The sequence below is a fragment of the Protomyctophum parallelum genome, assembly GCF_964188405.1.
Source record: "Protomyctophum parallelum genome assembly, chromosome: 3".
NCBI classification, from domain to species: domain Eukaryota; kingdom Metazoa; phylum Chordata; class Actinopteri; order Myctophiformes; family Myctophidae; genus Protomyctophum; species Protomyctophum parallelum.
In genome coordinates, this window is record NC_139698.1 from 20456163 (window position 1) to 20476945 (window position 20783).

Genomic DNA, 20783 nt, shown 5'->3' on the forward strand with positions numbered 1-20783 from the left:
CTGTCTAAACTACAAAAAAGTGATATTTAAAGCTGAGCACATACTGCCTAAACTGCAAAAAAAGTTATATTTAAAGCTGAGCACCCTGCACTGCCTAAACTACAAAAAAAGTTATATTTAAAGCTGAGCACATACTGCCTAAACTACAAAAAAAGTTATTTTTATAGCCGAGCACCCACTGCCTACAAAAGCATCCAGGAAGCGCACCTGTTTTTGTCTCATCACCGACTTTGTTTTCTTAATTGAATCGTAAGCATTGCATTTGCATGACATTTTAAACTTTACAATCTACAGTAAATAAATTATATCCCTGTGGCCAAATGTGGTGACGATCTCAGTCATCTCCATATTTGGGTTCAGATGTGACATATCTGTGACATATCAATAACACGACTATGACGTATGACTCCACCTTTGACCATTACTTCTATTATAAAGCTGGACGCGGGTTCCTTTCTTGGAGAAACAGAGTGGGTGTGATTATCTTGGTGACTGTCGCAGGATGTTCCATGTACAAGCAAGCAGCATCCATTCCCAAACTCTCCCAAGTTGCTGGGTTGTTGTGACAGCCAAAGCACTGTAGCGCCAAACAAGACCCAGACGTTACAAGCTTAAGAGAAAAAAAAAGAAAGACCTAAAAATGGAGATGGTGGAGAAATTCTCAGAGTTTGTGGGTTCCCACTCGGAGCCGGCACTGCGCCTCGTCTTCTCCGTGTTCCTGGGTTACCCCTGTGCCCTGGCGTACCGCTGGTTCCTCTTCCGCCGGCCCGCCAAGGTCGTCCACCTGTTCCACGTCGTCACGGGGCTGGCCCTGGCGGCGTTCAACTTCGGCTTTCAGCTCTACCACTCCGCGATATGCGTCCTGGTCCAGTTCCTGATCCTGAGGCTCATGGGCAGGACGATAACGGCCGTCCTGAGCAGCTTCGTCTTTCAGTTTGCGTACCTGCTGGCCGGCTACTACTACACGGCCACCGAGGAGTACGACATCGTCTGGACCACGCCGCTCTGCATCCTCACGCTCAAGCTCGTCGGCCTGGCGTTCGACTACTACGACGGCGGGAAGGAGCCCGAGCAGCAGAGCGCCGAGCAGCAGAAGGGGGCCCTGCAGACCGTCCCCTCCCTCCTGGAGATGCTCGGCTTCTCCTACTTCTACGGAGGCTTCCTGGTGGGGCCCCAGTTCACCATGCGCAGCTACCAGAGGCTGGCGGCCGGGGAGCTCACCGACTCGCCCGGCCAGCCTCCCGGCAGCGTCTGGCCCGCCGCGAAGCGCCTCTCCCTGGGTCTCCTATGCCTGGCGGTACACATAATACTCAGCCCTCATTACCCGCACGGCTATTTCCTGACGGACGAGTACGAGGCCCAGCCCTTCTGGTATCGCTGCGTTTTCATGCTGCTGTGGGGAAAGGTCATGGTCTACAAATACGTCAGCTGCTGGATCATAGCGGAGGGTGCGTGCATCCTCTCCGGCCTGGGCTACAGCGGGAGGGGGGAGGACGGAGAGCCCCAGTGGGACGCCTGCGCCAACATGAGGATGTGGCTGTTCGAGACCACGCCGCTGTTCACGGGGACCATCGCCTCGTTCAACATCAACACCAACGCCTGGGCGGCCAGGCACGTGTTCAAGCGACTGAAGTTCCTGGGCAACAAGACGGTGTCCCAGGTCGCCACCATGGCGTTCCTGGCCGTCTGGCACGGCCTGCACTCCGGGTACTTCCTCTGCTTCTCCATGGAGTTCCTCATCGTCAACGTGGAGCGACAGGCCCAGGCGCTGGTCCGGGACAGTCCGGCGCTGACCAGGCTGGCCGGCGGCCCTCTGTACCCTCTCATCTACGTAGTCCAGCAGTTCCTCCACTGGCTCTTCATGGGTTACCCCCTGGTGGCGTTCGACCTCAAAGCCTACGACAAGTGGTTTAAGGTGTACTCGTCCGTCTATTTCTGTGGTCACGTGTTCTTCGTCGCAGCCTTTTTGGTGACACTGGTCCTCCGTATGGTGCTGGTGCCCAGGACAGAACGCTCTAAGAAGGACTAAAACGTCTTTCTGCCTGCATGGTCTCAAGCTGATTATATGCACCCGCGGTGCGTGTGACAAAAACGTGTCGTCTAAACAAGAAGCGGATCAAAATTCTATTTAGAAAATCTTTCAAAAAATAAATCACGACAAAGAAATATCAAAGAAATTCAAATCTTAAAAAATGTTTCAAAAAGGAATTGCTGTGTTTATAAAATCACGCAGTGGGAGTCAGATTATTTCAAACATTGGAAGAAAATATTTACCGGAAGCGGCCATTGTGCCATATGGATAATCGTGAGCCAATCTCCTCGTGTTTTTCTTTTTTCGTTTTGTCTTTTTTTATGTGGGTAGGACACGCAATAAACTCATGTGCTCTGCACAGTCACTCCTATAGTGAACCTTAGTGTTATCGATGACACTGTATTAAGGCTCTGTTCCTTTCTGGTCAAACAGAGTCATGGTGCTGCTATTTCTTCATTGAAATTTTCGGAGGCGATGGTGCTGCTATTATGCATGTTGGCATGAAAGTGTTCTTGGGTTCCAAATGGCCCTGTGGTGTGTAACTCTGAGAGTGTACAAATGGAACCAAATGTACCCCCTATACATGTCAGAGTTAAACACCTGTGAAGAAAGAAGGGAAGGGGCCCAAGTACTAGGAAGAGTTATTCTGTGAGCATAGAGCCTACCGGTATAGTGCCACAAGGAGCTCCCTCACATCCCAACAGCATTTCAGTCAGGACAACTCATGAATGGATGGAATATATATTTATTTATTGAATATAACATTTGCAATATATTTATTATGGTTATGGTTCTGCTGTTTACCTATAAACAGCAGATCCAAAACGACAGGTTACGGTAGCTGGGGTGGAGGAACGTGAGCAGCAATGGTTTTCCAGACAGCAGCGCTGCAGCAATATAAGAAATCAGGATGCGCAGTGCAAACTTCCAGTTTAAATAGCCGGTATGAAGTGCATTCCTGGCTGATCTTGCTTTGCGCACGTGTGTGACAGGCGCGACACTCATGCATTCTGTAAACACCTTGTAGTTTAGTTTTTACTCATACTCTACCTTCACTATGTATATATTATATAGTGTGTATATATATATATATATATATATATATATATATATATATATATATATATACACACACACACACACACACACACACACACACACAATAAGCATATACATACATGTGATCTTGGTGCATTCCATATTTTCATATTTTGCACATTTCCCATTGGTGCTAAAGTCCTTTTACCTGGACTATTGTTAACTTATAATAATAATAATAATAATAATAAAACAAATACATTCAGTATTATTATCTTGTTATATACAAAATAAAATCCCCTCACCCTATGTTTTGTCCCTTTTTACCTCTATGATGATTTCCAGTTTTTTGGCTATATAGAAGTGTATATTTGTACGTCTCTAAATGTTTTGATGAATTGAAAACAGTGGGCCATATTGTAAATCATTAAGTGTAATGCTTTTATGGTGTCGTCCACTCACAGTTAACAGTTTTTGTATTGAGTTGTGCTTGAAATGTACTGTAATTCTGCAAACTGTTAATAAAATCAATCAATTAATTTCCAGGCTGCTCAACAGCACTGCTCTGTGGCTGCAGCTGTTGTTGCCGTGCTGATATGGACAAATGGACAAACAAAATCCTACTGAAATAGACACACACGGTCAAATGTTGGAGCGATATGCACCGCTTAAAAAACACAATTTCAGATTTCTAATAATATTTGCATTTATTCTGGTTTTAATTAGATTTTCATTGTTTTTTGAGTACTTGAGACTTTATTTTTAAGAAGTACAGTATGGATTTTGATACGATTCCATTAAGGATTTTTCCACTTTTCTACATTTCCTTAATCCGCTTTATAGGGACTTATCTTGATTTAGCCATATATACGTAGGCTATAATAGACATCCCTTAAGTTTTAGTTTAGTCACCTGCAATGTTTTACTTTAGTCTAGTTTAAACTTTCAGTTGACTAAATATCATAAGATTTCATTCAACTAAATCTACAGTTGATTTAGTCAACTAAAATGTATTTTGGCGGGTGTTGATGGCGTCGTAATGGCTGATTTTACACTTTGTTGCATGCTGAAAATAGCCAATCTACAACGTGTCGAGCTGCGGTGCGTCGTGAGCTTGTAGATCTGCTATTTTCAGAGCTCAACACCTGAGTGCAACCAAACATAAAATGACTATTGGATCACTTCTCCACTATAGTCCCTCCCTAACATTTTAGTCTAGTTTTTATTGATAATTGTCTTTATATTTAGTCTTATATAGTTTTATTCATCATAGCGTAGTTTTTGAGGGTCGCTAGCCTCCTATGTCCAGCTTTGAGGGTTTGTGTAAACACAAACATCAAAGACAAAACTGAGGAAGCAAATTGCGATTGGCCATAATGAGGTGATGTATGATGACGCATTGACGTATGAGGATAAGAGCACCCCTCACACGGTGAGATTTCAGTTCTCAGTGAAAAAAGGTAGTCAGCGAACATTTTTGCCCTTCCTATACACAGGTTTAATGTTTGTCTTTAGTTCAATGTTTGTTTGGTAAACGCCATTGACAATGAAGGGATCACATTACGTCATAATGTGCCTCATTACATCATATTGTCTCTTTATTGTTAATGGTGTTTGTGTTTGCACCGTTTGTTTTACATCACCATTACATCACCTAATAAACATGAGTTAGACTTTAATATATTAGCGCCCCTCACTTCACACGGGTGTGATTTTTTAGTTGAAGAAACCAACACTGTTTGAGGGTTTTGCGTTATATAAAATATAACTTACAGTATATTCAAGCACCGATATAGCACTTACATTTCAAAAAAATACTTACTTACTAATTTTTATTTTTAACAATTCAAACCAATCTTTATATCAGACACAAGGGAGATCCATATCACAATAAAAACACAACACATTAAAAATAACAGAATACGAATATTATTGTTCAAGTCAGAAGTTCATTCGTCTAGCACCTGTTATGTTTATGTAAAATGTCTAGAAATCCCCAAGTCTCTGTTGACCTGCCTCCATGTAGGCTACTAATGGTTATTGCTCTACTCTATGACAAACATGTACAACAGGTATTGCACAACCGAAGGGGCATGCTTTCCAAATGGTCGTCGCACATGCTCTGTGTCCAGATGGGTGCATGGGTTGCGAATGCTTTTGAGATGCCCTGCCCGCATGATCCAGAAAAAGGTTGAGAACCACACCAGGGACGTGCAGAGAGTGTTAGAGGCAGGGACTGAAATCCTGTAAGAGGGCACTTTTGGACAGAAATAGCTCAACGCGTCGACGCGTTGAGAGCTTGTAGATAAGCTATTTTCGGGGCACAACCCAGCACTCTTTAGCTAGTGGAGATGCGGTGTAACAACATTGAGTTCTAAACAAATTTGTTCAAAAGACTTCGGGAAAAAAGCAATTCTCCTGAATGCTGCCCTCCGGTATGGCATGAAAAGGAAAGGAGGGCATGTGCATTTCTTTCACCATGTAGTAAACGTTATACATTCGTGGTCTGGAAAGGGCAGTCGTTTTACAGACGGGTAAAAGGGCAGGGGCTGAAGCCCCCTTTGACGTCTATGTGTGCACGTCCCTGAACCACATAACTGCAGGCTTAGGCTGTAGCCTTGGCCCGAGTGGCCGTGGCCAGCGCCTTCAGGTCTGCGATGCACTTGGCAATGCTCTCCTTCCCCTGCTCGGGGCTGATGCTGCCAATAACCTTCTCCTCCACCCAGTTGACCATGTGCTCCTGCTCCATGCGGCGGTGAAGGTTCTGCAGGGCGACCTGGTGGTCCAGGCGCTTCTTCACCTCGTTGGTCACCGTGTGTCGCCTCTCTCTGCGCTCGCTCTCCAGCAGCATGGCCACGTTGTTCCTCTTGGCGTCGAAGAGCATCGACCTGCCTTCTACTCTCCACTGCTCCTTCTTTTCGTCCTCGATGGCCTGAGCAAGGCTGGCCATGGCCAAGTCCTTCACTGCCTGGGCCTTGGCTACTCTCTCCTCGTTCAGTTTGTCGGCGAAAGCGGCAACGCGGGGGCCAAACGTCTTCACTCCGTAGATAATGACGGCGCCCGCGGCAGCGGCAGCAAAGGTCTCGGGGTTGATGACGTAGATCTCCTTGGAAAGCATGTAGACGAGGAGACCGGTACCCAGCATGTAAGGGCCTGTGACTCCGGTCTTTGGGTATATAAACTGGAACAGCTCCTCTGGGATGATTCCATGGCGGACTTTTCCTCCCTTCTCTGGAAGAGGGGGTACGGGAGCCAGACTCTGGGACGTTGTGTGGAGGGAACGTGACGCCTGGACCAGGCCAGCTCCAAAGTGGCCGTGGCCTTTCAAGGCATTGGCTGAAATGAGAACGAGCCTTGGCAGCATGTTTGAAGGATGGAACGCCAAGTTCTCGCTACAACATGCAGACACACACACTTGCTGGCTCTGGGGGTTACTTTTTGGGGCCTACTGGCAGGGTAAGTGATTTAGTGCTGCTGATCGGCCAATCGTTCTGCGAGATTGCTGACTCACGGACCGACGGATGTAGTTACATAAGCCCTCTCTTAGGCGACTCAGTAGGGTACGGTCACGCTGTGAAAAGACTGCACTTTTGTTTTGTTACGAGACGAGAGTATAGGCCAGTCTATGACGCCAGTCATCTATGACATCTATACTATGAGGTCAGTCGTCTCCATATTTGGGCATCAACGCACAGACATATATATACACGCAGACGGAAATATCCACTATATGCCAACTCCAGCGAGTTCATTGGTTTAAGGCCGAACCTGAACAGTCAATGACAAGGATTTAATGTGGTCGACTACATGGTGCATTACAGAGTTGCGACTGCAGTAGAATGAGACTAGAGCCCATGGTGGACATGCTGTCGTTCTAACCAGAGTTTTACAGACAAAACCTCAAAATGACCTTCTGGTCATCGGAACACATATTTAACCACCCCTGGGAGACGGTGATCAAGGCAGTGATGCAGAAGTACCCCAACCCCGAGAAACCGTCTGTGTTTGCCGTGGATGTTCTGGGCAGAATAGTGGACGCGAACGGACGGCTACACAGCACCAGATTGATCAGCTCGGATTGGGGGCTTCCCTTCATAGCCAAACCTATCATCGGTCTAGAAAGAGCGTGCCTTTATGCCAAGGAACATTCGGTGGTCGACCTCGAAGAGAGGACCTGTGAGCTGAAAAGCACAAATATCAACTTCAGTAGCATGGTATCCGTGGATGAGAAACTGACCTATAAGCCACATCCTAAGGACCCCGGAAAGACGGTTTTGAACCAAGAGGCTCTGATCACTGTTAAAGTCGGGGGAATTCTAAGGTCACACCTGGAGGGACTCGTGGCAAAGAGCATTTCTAATGAAGCCAGCATCGGTCATGAGGCCATGGAGTGGGTCATCAAACACAGAGGTTGTGGAGCTCACAGCGACAGCGACAAATAGCAGCTGGACAACCAACAATTTACTTGGTTCCTTTGGTTACACGCCAGCATTGCGACGCATCATCATTCCGACTAGCCCGCATTACTAACCCTGTCCCTAACACGTTCCGCACGCGGAAGCCATGCAGTAAGAATGCCATTCTGTCCCTGGTTCCTTTTGGACTGGAGTACCCAGATTGTTCTTCGCTCTACTTCGTCTCGTATGTTGAAATCGTTATTGATTAAATTGTACTGTATTTCCCTGCTACCACAATGGAAATAAGCTCTCGAGCTTTTTGTGTTTCATCCTTTCATCCAGATATGTGCACATATATGATCATTTATTTATAAGCGTATAGTTTTTGTCAATATAAACAGCCTTGGCCGGAAACTCTGCCCGACAACTTGTGTGGTCCTCGGTCAGGAAAAAAATAAGCCTTATTAAGACCTGAGGCCGATTCTACGGACCCCCAAACACTTTTGTTTTTCAAAAATACTACTATAAATGCGCCACGTCTGCCTTGGCTCTGCCAGTGGGCCTAATGAGGCCAACTCCTTTCACCTGTGCAATTTCCAGCCTCTGCCTCAGCCAATTGAGGCTCAGCCAATCAGGCTCTGCCAGTGGGCCGAATTGATTGCCAAGTAAAGTACACTTTTCAGTTTGCAGTCTTCACACACAGGCACAGACAGTTAAAACGGGTGCGACAACGTATATCATTAAGTTGCATCGTTCCCAAGTAGGCCGGTGGCCGTAGCCTACAGGTCTAGTGTGACGAAATAGAATAGATTCCATTTCTTTAAGCACAGGTTATCAATGATGCACGGAACCCAGGGTGATTGACAGTAGGCCTATGGAACACAAATGGAGCCGTATAGGGTCCACTTGGTTCCACCTACACACACCCACAGAGATAGGCTAGATTTGAGTGTAGATTGAAGTTCCAGACATAACAATGATGACCCTGTTTATACTTTGACATTGCATTTTATCCTTTTAGCTCAAAGTCAAATGTCTGAAATGCTTGAAATGTACTGTAATTCTCCAATCTGTTAATAAACTCAATCAATCAATCAATCAATCAATCAATCAATCAATCAATCAATCAATCAATCAATCAATCAATCAATCAATCAATCAATCAATCAATCAATCAATCAAAGACTGTACATGATGCTGTTTACATTTCTGTCTAATACAGTATTCAATCAATCAATCAATCAATCAATGTAAAACATAAATGTCCCTTTTAAGGGAAAACAAGATTTGTTGTAGGCTATTGGTAGCCTGGTAGGCAGGCATGGTTAACAACAGCAGACATTCGTCCATTAATAAATAGTGCATTTAATGTAATTGCTGCACATATTCATTCCAGAGCCCGCCTACTGTATCCGCTGCAAACGCTGACTGTTTCCGTATCCTCTCTAGACCGGATCTACAACGTGCAACACTATTAAATGTATGTCCGTCCAGTTGGTCCAGTAGCTGCAGTGCAGTCCTCCTGCCACAGACGGTCGCGGTCTGCAAAAATGACAACGCTCATTGTACCATTTCTCTCGGTTTCCGCTGGATGCACTGGGAGCTTTTTTTGTCGCAGATTCGCCAGAATTTCAATCACACACAAAGTGACATTTAGTCAGAGTATAAAATCTTTATTCCATAACTACATTTTTATCATGCTTTGATATGTACAGAGCATAAAGGGCCGCGGGCCTGGGCTCGGGTTTTTTTGCACCCGTGTGTAAAATGGACGGAGAAAAAGCAGGTAAGAAATGGAGGCTGGCTTTCACGTCGAATATGTTAACGCAGTCTTCATGACGGTTCTGTAGGAGTCGGTACTGTTTTACACACAGTCTCTGCTGTCTGGAGTCTGGACATATTCAAAATATGTTAAAAAAGTCTTGTCTGTTGTTCGGATGCGATTGCGTTTCTATTCACTTCATGTGCAAAATATAAGATTAGTAACTAATCAATAAACGTGACTAATAAATGCTGACACGTTAACAGACTGTACGAAGGTTTTCATGCATGTTAACATCATGTCATGCAAATGCATGGTTTATGCTCCGAAGTTGGTTCACAATCTCAAATATCTCAAACACACTTTGTGGATAAAATGAAGATGCAGTGATGTACAATTTCGACATTGTAGTCAGCACTTGTTATTCACAATGCCTGGTTCTATCTGGGTCTGTTGATTGTTATGAAGGAATTTGCAGCAATCATTTGCAAATTAGGATTCCATATACTTGAATGGCCCATCAATGACTCAGTGACTGCGGTTGAATAACAGATTCACACAGTGTGCATTGAATAGAGAGTTGTTTGTTTTGCATGTACATATTCGTATATTTGAAAACAGAGCTTGTAGATCAGCTATTAAGTGTAAAATTTGTGACACATGCAGTGACAGCTTATTTATTACTTGTCTGCATCCTTTGGGAAGGAACATACAGATTGTTTTGTTATTACAGCCTACTGCTGCACAAAGTGGCATTACGACTGACGGTCTGACCAAACACACTTGCATTCTGACAAACTTCTCTTCATATAGAAAAGGTGTTGTGAATGACCCGATGGAGAAAAAAGATGGAAAAATGTGATTCCATGTGAAATTGTGCATGTGTGGTTTCTATACTGGTATTAAACATATATTTGCTGTTCACAGTTGATTACATTTTGTATTACACAGCCCCAATAAAAAAGTAAAGTAAAAAAAATATTATAATGCACAATTAAACTTTTCGGGCAAGTGGGCATAAACTTTAGGCAAGTAGAACATGTACCTGTACTTAATTGCCGACCGGCAAGTACCTCTGAGGCCTTGGTGTCAACCCCTGAATGACGATCCTCTCGCTTGCTGCTTGTCTGATGTGTGAGAATGCACTCAGCTCATTTGGCCCTGAGACCACCGTGCTACAAAATGGTTATTACATGTAATGCACTATTACCCAATACTATTACACATACACTATGATCGTCTGTCTGGTGTGGGGTCCACTGTAACACTATTTATCCTGTTGGCTTTTCAAAAGTAACCTAGATCAGCTATTTTCAGAATATTGTGACAATTCTCTTATGGGGTTCCCTGCTGGCACAAGATCTTTTCAGATTGGGGTCCGTGGCCTGCCCTCATGTATAATGCCGGTATATATTTGGGGGTCCTTGACATGAAAATGTTATAAATGTTATAAATTGGGAATGGGATGGGCGATATGAAAATGTTGGCCTATATCAATATTCGATATAATTAATTGCTGTCATGGCCGATAATAACCGATATAAGAATAGAATAATGGCGTCCAAAACTAGGGATGCGCCGTTATTGAAATGTTGGCTCGCCTCATATCCCAACATAAACAGCTTGGGATCGGGAGTCGAACCCGCGGCACACTGTCTGCCAGACTGGATTACCAGCCAAGGTGCCTGGACCACTGAGCCATGGCCCAGGCCACGATATATTGTTTCGATATAGGTTTTATACAGTCATTGCTGATTAACCACCCATCCCTAGTTCTAAATGTACTTTCTGTTCATGTGCTGGCTGTCTAAATTTATTCATAAATGTTTTCCCCCTTCCGGCCTCCAGGTGGCGCTATGCTATGTTCATGTGCAGGCTGTCTAAATGCATTTCCCCTTCCGGCCCTCCAGGTGGCGCTATGTTCATGTGCAGGCTGTCTAAATGCATTTCCCCTTCCGGCCCTCCAGGTGGCGCTATGTTCATGTGCAGGCTGTGTAACCTGTTCTCTCCCAGCCGTGGTCAGCTGCTGGTGCACTGCTCCCAGAAGCACCCGCTGCAGACGGCGCGCGACGACCTCATCGTCGCCATGCAGCCGCTCTCACCGGAGGCCATGCCAGGTGAGACCTGCGTTATTTAATTACGCAATCGATCGCCTGATCGCAACATTATTTGAGATGATCGTAAATCATTATCGTCATCATCTTTTTCATGTTGAAAATCCTTCATACATTTATATCCATTAAAACCGGGAAAACATCAAAGATTTTTTTTTGTTTTAGCTACATGTGTGTATCTGTATATATATATGTAGCTAAAACATAAAAATTTCTTTGATGTTTTATAAATATACATGTAGCACATTGTTTCTCAACAGTGGTGTGTGTGTTTGTGTGTTCCACTTTCTTTTTTTGTCAACACTTGTAACAATTTGAACCCTTGTGTGAAGCGCATCACGTTGTGAGCTTGTAGATCGGTTCACTGTTGTTAAAAAGCTTTGGAGTTTTGGAAATTGTCACCGATAATGCTGTACCCAAAATGGTGATTGATTACAGTAATTGATTATTGTATTAAATCATAAAATGTTAAATAAACAGTGAAGAGGAAACGAGGAAGACCCAAAGGCTCCACCAAGAAGAGACGTCCTGATTGGGCAGAGGTCAGAGCCAGCCCCCCCGCCCGCTCTTCCCAGGACAAGGACGAGGGAGAGGAGGAGGAGGAGAGAGGAAGAGTAGAGGAGAAGAGCGAGGCAGAGTGCCAAGGTGTGTGTGCGTATGTGTGTGTGCGTGCGCGCGGTTCTACCGTTTTGTATTCATGCTGTAGTGTAGGTAGTTGTTTTATTTGTCTGTAGTTTGTCAACGCCATGTCGCCGGCTTCCATTGACAATGAATGGTAGACTGCGTTGTTTGTTTCATAATAATAATAATAATAAATTATATTTATAATGCACTTTACATTTGAAACAAGCTGAAATATTTAAAAGAAAAATAAGAATAAAAATAAGAACAATTAAAACATTCTGTGATCACCTAAACAGCTAAAAGGTTAAAAGAAGCACAACTAGGCAAATGCAGTCCAACTAGGCAAATGCCTTGCTAAAAAGGAAGGTCTTAGTCCCTTTTTTAAAAGCATCTACGGACTGTGGTGCTCTCAAGTGTTCGGGGAGGGCATTCCACAGCCGAGGAGCAGCTGAGCAGAAGGCCCCGGTCCCCCATGGTGCAGAGTTTGGTTTTTGTGTTTCATCTGCCCGTGTGAACGCGACATTCCTCCAATGAACATAATGTGTTTGTCCCGCTATGCATGACGTCTAAATGAAGTCAAAGCAACGCCGCTCGGGGACGTTGCAGAGAGGCAGGAAGCCGAGGGCACCGAGGGGGACCCGCTGCTGTGCATGAGGTGCCATCGCTCCTTCCGCAACAAACGGCAGATCCTCAAACACATCTGCCTGAAGGTGGAGGAGGAGGAAGACGAGGAGGAGGAGGAGGAGGAGCACAATGGTGAGGAGAATATACACATACACGCTGTCAGTCACTTGTTTATCACAAAGACAGCGATATTCATATGTATGTTTATTATTCTCGGTTCAGTGAAGGAACTCTGAAATCAATCAAAGAAAGCATTTTTTCCCTGAGGGGGCACAGTGAGACAGTTGGTAGTGCTGTCGCCTCACAGATAGAAGGTCCTGGGTTCGATTCCCGCTCGGGACGCTGTGGGTGCTGGCGGCGTGTTTCCTCCTCCGCGTCATCAGTGCCCATACCCGAAGGCGGGGTTGGCGAAAGGGCCTTTCTGTGTGGAGTTTGCATGTTCTCCCTGTGTCCCCTAGGGTAGGTAACCTCACAAAAAACATGCAGTAATCCTGGTCACTAAACTGCCTCCCCCTGGCCAGCCGGGGCGCCTGATGGAGGGGAAAGGAACTGGTTGGAATATCGTGTTCCTTCCACGCGCTACGTCCAACCAGGGAAACTCCCCCCTGTCAGGTGGAAAGGAGCAACTTGGACACTCAGGCATGAAGGAAGCATGAGTTCAAGTCCGTTGCTCTCTCCTTGTCCCCCAGGGTGGAGGGTGTGTAGAGCCCAGGATCACATTAGACGATTGACACAGGGGTGAAAAATGGGTTACAAAATCGTGGGATAAAAATATATATTAGAGAAAGCATTTTTCTACTTTTCTTTTTACTTTTAGCCCACGATTTTGTAACCTATTTTTCCACGCATGTGTCAATTAATTATCTAATAATGTGATCCTGGGATCTACACACCCAAAGAAGCATATTTGAGCTGCCAGTGCCTGTCTGTCTTCCATGCATTTCTATGGCAAAGAAAACTCGCTAGGTCTCCGGCGTTTTTTGGCGGAGCTCCCTGGGCGCCTCGAGTAGAAAATAGCTCATCACTTATGCGGAGGGTTGGGAGGGACACGCCTCCTCGTATCCCAAGCGCTCTGCTGCAAAAAAAAAAGCCACTAACGGGGTCTAACCGCTCAGAGGTGGCCTAAGGGTTAGAGGAGCGCCCTTGTTGCCGAAAGGTTGCCGGTTCGATTCCCCGGACGGGCAGGACAAATCTGGGTCGGGAAGTGATTGTTGTCATCACTCACCCAACACCGCTGAAGTGCCCTTGAGCAAGGCACTGAACCCCCAACTGCTCCAGTGGAGCTGCTTAGTGGCCAACAGTCTAAGACTGAGGTTGTACTGGTCAGCTCCCAGGTTTTAATGTGTGTGTCTGTCTGTGTGTTTCTATGTGCAGGGCGTTGCTGAAAATGAGCTACTACCCTGGGTAAATAAAGGATAAAAAAACAATGGTTCCTTGTGTGTGTCTACTCTGTAAACCCCAGGTCCAGAGAGCAGCTCTGGAGCAGGAGAACCATTGGGTCCTGGGAGTTTGGAGCCGGGATGTGGAGCATCAGATTCGAGTCATCAGAGCCAGACCAGAACAATTCTGATGAGAACAAAAGGTACAACATTTACCTTGGTCTTAACCCATTCAGGACGGGAACCCCTTTTGGCGCAGATCTACACAAGCTCATAGCACGGCACTCGGTGCAGATATACAAGCTTGTAGATCTGCTATTTTTGAAAAATCGTGAAAATGTGGCGAAAATCTTTGAATATATATTATTTCATATACGTTTTTGAGTGGTGCAACCACTCCAAGGAACAGCAATGTCCGTGTTCACCTACTATGTGTTGGTTCACCTATGTATACGTGTTAGTTAATGAGCACCAGTATATGACTATGAGTACCAGTAGAGGCGCTGTTGTGCCAGAAACAGAGAGAGGGATAGTGCTGCACTGTTGCCTGCTAATGAGAGAGAGAGAGAGAGAGAGAATTTAACTAAAATATTTGTTTCTGGGGGGTCCCTGGAACAATATATTTTCAGATGGGGGTCGGCGGCCAATTACATATAATTCTGGGGGTCCTTGACATGAAATAGTTTGAGAATCACTGACATGGAAACATGATTTCTATTTTTATTTTTGAAAACTGTCATGATTTAGAAGACATTTTGTAGAATCGTCCTCATGTCTAAATGGGGTAACGGTATAGTGGCATGAACAGTATGCATTTGTGGTTAGAGTGTCTGCCCTGGAACTGGGAGGTCGGGGGTTCGATCCCCGGCCCGGGTCATACCAAAGACTGTAAAAATGGGCCCTCAAGCCTCTCCCTGCTTGGCACTCTCAGCATCAAAGGGTTGGATTGGGGGGTCAAATCAACTAATGATTCCCGCGAGCGGTGCACGCTGCGACTCACCGCTCCAAGAGATGGGTCAAATGCGGAGAACAAATTTCAGTAACGCGTGTGACTAATCGTACGATTTGGACGTTTCCTCGTGTAACCTGTGTCCTCTAGTTGCGGAGCGGTTGAAAACCCCCAGATCCAATAAGAGAAGTCGGACGCCGTGCGCCGACCGACGCGCCAACCGAAAGGAGGCGGCGGGGCCGGCAGCGGCAAACAGGAAGTCGATAATCAGCGTTGTTTTGACGGAACACGAAACGCTCGCAGGTCTGTTTTAAAATCATGCCTGTTTCATTCATTCATTCATTCATTCATTCATTCATTCATGATGCTGTTTGCTGCTGTGTTCGTCCAGATGCTACTAAGATGGTTCCCGTAGAGGCCAGTCCAGCGGAGATGGACCCTGCAGGATCTCAGGCTCAGCCTCAGGTACGACTGACTGACTGACTGACTGACTGACTGACTGACTGACTGTCATAAAAGTGCATGTGCATAGACATAGGCACGAGATAATACAGTAAAAAGTGAAAGTGCTCATCATAAGGTTATATCCTCGATCTACCCACAGCAGCATTCAGTGTGTGAATAGAGACCGGGACAAAGGAATGTTTGTGCCTGTTTTTTGTGGCACAGGCTCCACTACATCTCGGAGCCAAAATCTGTACTTTCACTCCACTACAATTATTTGAAAACCTTAGTTACTAGTTACTTTGGCGATTTTAATTTTGATTAGAAAACATACATTAACCACTTCAACCCTTCAATTTCGGCAATTTGAAAATAGCCGATCTACAAGCTCACACATGAGCTTTGTACACATTTTGAACTTGTGAAATGGCACATTCTGCACAATGAGTACTTTTACTTTTAGTACTTTAAGTACATTTTGAGGCCGATACTTTTGTACTTTTACTCACGTACATTTTCAATTCCGTACTTTTACTAGTTCTAAATTGCAGTATTGGTACTTATTTTACTTAAGTAAAACAATTGAGTTATTTTTCCACCACTGTTTGACATCCTGCACGTATGTTTTTGTTCAGCACCTGAAGATATATTGTTTTTTATAGATGTGCGTGCTTCCCTCTGGACTCTATTTTGGAATCAGTGAGCCTCATTCACAAAACATCTCTTGAATTCTCCTACGATGACATGCCTCGGGTCGTGTACCAGACGATGAATACTATTCGTCCACATTTGAATGTGCATGCTCTTCATGAAGTCATAAAAGAAATGGCTTTACTATCATAGCCAATTCTAGTCTATAGTCTGATATTAATCCCCACTCCTTAGGGGTATATTTTGTCATTCATTTGCACATACTGTAAATGTATGTGATTTCATTTGTATGTGATCTGTATTCACCCCTCATAACTGCAGTGATGTAAATACTGTAGGTTTTCAATGTAATGAGTCCCGGGATGCAGGGACAGCATTTAACTCCCATTTCATTTTATGTGGTTATAATGTGTTTATATTCATGTAGAAAACAGAAGAAGAAATGATTATTATAACTAAAGCTAGCAAAATAAACTAGAATAAAAAGCAGTACAGTAGTGCATCCCGTGGATGCAGAGGTCGTTGTTTTATTGCGTCCCTTAACTATAAACTGCGTTTTGGGATGCAAAATGCATTTTAATCTCTGTAACTATTAGGAGCAGTGGGGTGCTATTAATCCTGAGCCTGGGTAGCATTTAGTTATGAACTGCTCGGGGGACACTTCGACACAGACTGGGTGGACCGTGGGTTACAAACCGGGGGGACCATTCAGGTGGTATGGCCGCCCGCCGCTGATGTTATTTCATGTTCATCTCCCCAGGACTCTGCAGCTCCTCAAACTGTCAGTCAAACTTGTGGCTGTCCCTCCAACCCTGAGCCCAGCCAGCTAAATGGAGAAAGGTATACAGTATTAACCCTGATTCAGATCCTTCACATGGAATGGAGAACAAATCTACAGTACAAGCGCTTGTAGACTGGCTATTTTCACTACTTCTTAATTTTGTTATCATTTTATTTATTGGAATTAATATATGGAATTTCTTAGATTTCTTTCCTTTTATAACATACAATGGTGGTTCAATTATTTTTATTTAAAAAAAAATCTTTTTAAATCTTTTATATTTTTGAAATGTACTGTAGGTTTAACAATTGGGATTTTCCCCCCGCAGTCGTATAAACTGATAAAAAATGGTTCGTGACCTGACCCACTGTTTGGGAAACAGAAATATGATGTATTTCAGATTTGTATTAACGGGATACCCCCCCTTGAGCGAGCCAATCAACTTACTGTATGAGTTAGGATTTAGCAATTCACATTGTTCATCATAACTATGATAACATATATAATACTAGAAAAAGTGCCCTTCTGGGCACAGGTCTCCACCAGGAGGATAGGAATATTTAGGAGTAATATAAACATGTTTTTTGTTTGTTTGTTCCAATCTTTGCCAATCAGGATGGAATATGGGAAATGGTGCAGATCCGTGTTGATGGCACGCATGCACAATCCACCTGTTGGTGGCGCTATAGTATATTCAAAGGCAATGTGAAATATTCAAAGGCAATGTGAAATGGGTGGGCTATATTCCTCAGCCTAGTAGGAAAGTGCGTGAAAGATTTCACGTGAAATTGCACGCTGCGTTCATGATTTGAGGTTTTTTGTTCAAAACAGGCCAATCCTGCAAAATTTGAAAGCCAATGTTAGGCAATTAGGATGGAATATGAAATATCAGACACATCCGTCTTGAGCACATGACTATGGAGATACTGTGTAACGATTTGCGGGATTTTTGGACAAAATCTGTAGGTGTACTGTGCAAAAACTTGTTTTGCACAAAGCGGCCTCCTGGTGGCGCTATAACAGGCCGTTCTGGGAATTTTGGGGCAGAGGTTCATCGTTTGCATCCAGGGAGTGTGTGTGCAAAATGTGGCATCGACCGGGTTAACGGTGGCCGAGATTAGCTTCTAACGGACGGACGGACGGACACACGGACACACGGACACACGGACGGACGGACGGAGTGCAAAACATACTCTCTCCCCATGCCTTCGGCCTGGTGGAGACAATAACATATTGATTGTTAGCATCATGGCTGCCTGACAGACGCCTCCTTGTTTTCTGCCCCTAGTCCTAAACCAGTGACACCAGCAGCCAGCAGGGGCTTTCAAGAATACGCCATCAAGCAAGTATCTAACAGGTACAACACTCACACACACACACACACACACACACACACACACACACACACACACACACAGCAAAACCGTCATGTCCGTAGTTCTTTTTTTCTTACATTTCTATCCCGCGATATCCTCAAACCTTTTGGGCCGTGCACCCCCTGTTACCTCCCGGCCTAGCTGACGCACCCACATGGAAATAAAAAATTGCATAAACTACATGTATAATTATATATAGAGACATATATTTCCTATATATGTACATTTATGCACATAATATGTTCCATATATTATGTGCCATATTCAGGTTAATATATGCTATTATATGAACCTGAATATGGCATATATATATATGCAGCATAGGTTATATTCTGCATATACTTGCCATATATTGGCATAATATGTTAACCCATTCTGGGCGGGAACCCCTTTTGGTGTTTCAAGCATTCTGTTATACTTTAGCTATTGAAAAATAGCAGATCTACAAGCTTGTAGGTCTGCTATTTTATTTAAATCGAATGAAGATATTTATTTCAGAAAACTGGATTAATTTCGAGGTCAGGCCTAAATGGATTAATATATTTAAAATAAAACCATAGCACCACCGTTAGCCTTTTCATGCCACGCACACCCTGACAGAGGGCGCTCGCGCACCACAAGGGGTGCAACGCACCACCGTTTGGGAAGCACTGATCTAATGGAATCCTGGGCGCTACACTCCCTCTGCCGCCCCGGGAGGGGGGGGGGGGGGGGGGGAGGGGAGAGAGAGAGCGCGCAGCGGACTGACCTCATCATACTTCCCTCACTGCATGAGGAGTCCAAGCCGCTTTTCGTCCGTAGTTCTATATGCTCTGTGTCCCATCCTCCAGCCTCCAGAGCCAGCTGAAGATCTTCACCTGTGAGTTCTGCAACAAGATCTTTAAGTTCAGACACTCCCTGACCGCCCACCTCCGGACTCACACCCAGGAGAAACCCTTCCAGTGCCCACACTGTGACTACGCCTCGGCCATTAAAGGTGAACATACTGTGTGGGAGCCAAGTTTGAATATGTGATTATTTGAATGATTACAGCTTTATTTTTGTGTTTTGTATTTTGGTTTAACTGTTCATGCTTATTGCATTATGATTGTTAAATTAGCTATGTTAAAAGGCTTAATTAAGTTAATTTGTTTAATTATTGGTGATGTGCTTTAGGTTAAAAACATGATGTTAATGTAGCTTTAAGAAGAGAGCTCTGGTTGCCTGAGTTAATTGCAGTTGCTAACAGCTGAGTGTGTGCAGGTCAGGGCAGATTCAGCTAATTGACTCTGGAGTGTGTGCAGGGCAGACAGAGGCAGAGTTTGTGCAGAGCAGTACAGTCAGTTTGTGCACAATATCAGATATCAGAGCGACACGGTTTTTTGACCGTAGTCTATTTTTGAGTTGAGAACTTGTTTTTGATTACTTTGTATTAATGAACACATTTTTTGGATTAAATCTTTTTTGTGATATTTTTACAACTGAGTCCTGTGAAGTTTTTCTACTCAAGGGAATATACACGAGTATGGAAAAGGTGTCGCTGAGCATCAACCACTCACATTAGTCAAAAAACCGTGTCGCTCTGATATCTGATATTGTGCACAAACTGACTGTACTGCTCTGCACAAACTCTGCCTCTGTCTGCCCTGCACACACTCCAGAGTCAATAAACCTGCTCTACTTGGATAAAACGGACATTCTTTAAGGATTGGAAACCGCAAGGAAAGAAGAGTTCCAAATCTTCCAAGTTAAAGTGGTCGTGAGTAAAGTTTTTATGTTCAACTCTCTGCCAGGTGTTGTTTCACCTAACGAGCCAGCTTACTAGCCTCTTTCTACTTTGGACGCTAATTACCAGACTGCACTGTAAGCCAGTTTGCTCAAACAATGGAGGAGCACGCATGTGAAGATTCAGTCACAGTTGTGAAAGCAAGGGCTGTTAAAATGACACCCAAAGCATTGGATGAGAAATGTCAACGTGCCATTAAAACACGGAAAGCTAAGCTAGCTAAACTAACTGGTAAAATGAACCAGATACGCCAGCTAATGGATGAAGGTGATGATAAATGCTTAACAGAAATCCAAACTGTATTGATGGTGGAATACAACAGTCTGTTTGGGGAGTTTTGTGAGTCGCATAACAGTGTTAAAGGGATACTGCAACAGATTTCTGAAGAAGAAATGAAAACAGATGACATTACATGGTTTGAACCCAAGGCTGTAGCTTTTCATGGTTTCGTAGACAGTGCTAACACTTGGATGGAAGAGGCCTATCTACGTATTGCAGAAGCAGAAAAATGTAACAATGAGGTGCAGCCATCAGATAGTGTGTCCATCACAGCTGGCAAGAGCAAGGCAGCTTCTGGTTCTCGTTCATCCTCACGTGCGTCAACGTCTGCTACGTCTGCTCGATTAAAGGCAGAATTGGAGAGAGCTGCGTTGTTTGCCCAAGCATCTGCTCTAAGAGAGAAACAGCAGTTGGAAGAACGGGAAGCTAAGCTGAAAAGAGAAAGAGAAGAACAGGAAGTCAAACTGAAAAGACAAAATGAGGAGCTGGAAGCTCAACTAAAGAGACAAAATGAGGAGCTGGAAGCTCAAATAAGAAGAGAAAGGCAGGCACTGGAGATGCAAACTGC

At 44.4% G+C, this 20783-nt stretch overlaps 3 protein-coding genes and 1 pseudogene across 4 annotated transcripts in view; 3 read left to right on the plus strand and 1 right to left on the minus strand.

Annotated features, from left to right (window-relative positions):
• Positions 1-640: 640 nt before the first annotated feature.
• LOC310856586 (lysophospholipid acyltransferase 5-like) lies at positions 641-2029 on the plus strand (the record flags this gene model as incomplete). Its single annotated transcript, XM_083762058.1, has 1 exon — positions 641-2029. One exon carries the CDS (start codon positions 641-643, stop codon positions 2027-2029), a length of 1389 nt encoding a protein of 462 aa, XP_083618184.1.
• A 3646-nt stretch (positions 2030-5675) lies between these two features.
• LOC310855382 (ATP synthase F(0) complex subunit B1, mitochondrial-like) lies at positions 5676-6434 on the minus strand (the record flags this gene model as incomplete). Its single annotated transcript, XM_083760360.1, has 1 exon — positions 5676-6434. One exon carries the CDS (start codon positions 6432-6434, stop codon positions 5676-5678), a length of 759 nt encoding a protein of 252 aa, XP_083616486.1.
• A 541-nt stretch (positions 6435-6975) lies between these two features.
• Positions 6976-7600, plus strand: LOC310856587 (PRELI domain containing protein 3B-like; annotated as a pseudogene). Its single transcript has one exon. The product of its transcript is annotated as a PRELI domain containing protein 3B-like (transcript).
• Positions 7601-9085: 1485 nt separating this feature from the next.
• The window catches only part of zfat (zinc finger and AT hook domain containing), a 33857-nt gene continuing 22159 nt past the window's right edge, over positions 9086-20783 (plus strand). The window contains exons 1-10 of the mRNA XM_083762059.1: positions 9086-9253; positions 11197-11346; positions 11824-11988; positions 12544-12723; positions 14054-14173; positions 15070-15222; positions 15311-15384; positions 16775-16854; positions 18084-18152; positions 19002-19147. Of these exons, the coding sequence (XP_083618185.1) occupies positions 9235-9253; positions 11197-11346; positions 11824-11988; positions 12544-12723; positions 14054-14173; positions 15070-15222; positions 15311-15384; positions 16775-16854; positions 18084-18152; positions 19002-19147 (1156 nt within the window). The 5' untranslated portion in view covers positions 9086-9234. The remainder of the gene's footprint in view (positions 9254-11196; positions 11347-11823; positions 11989-12543; positions 12724-14053; positions 14174-15069; positions 15223-15310; positions 15385-16774; positions 16855-18083; positions 18153-19001; positions 19148-20783) is intronic.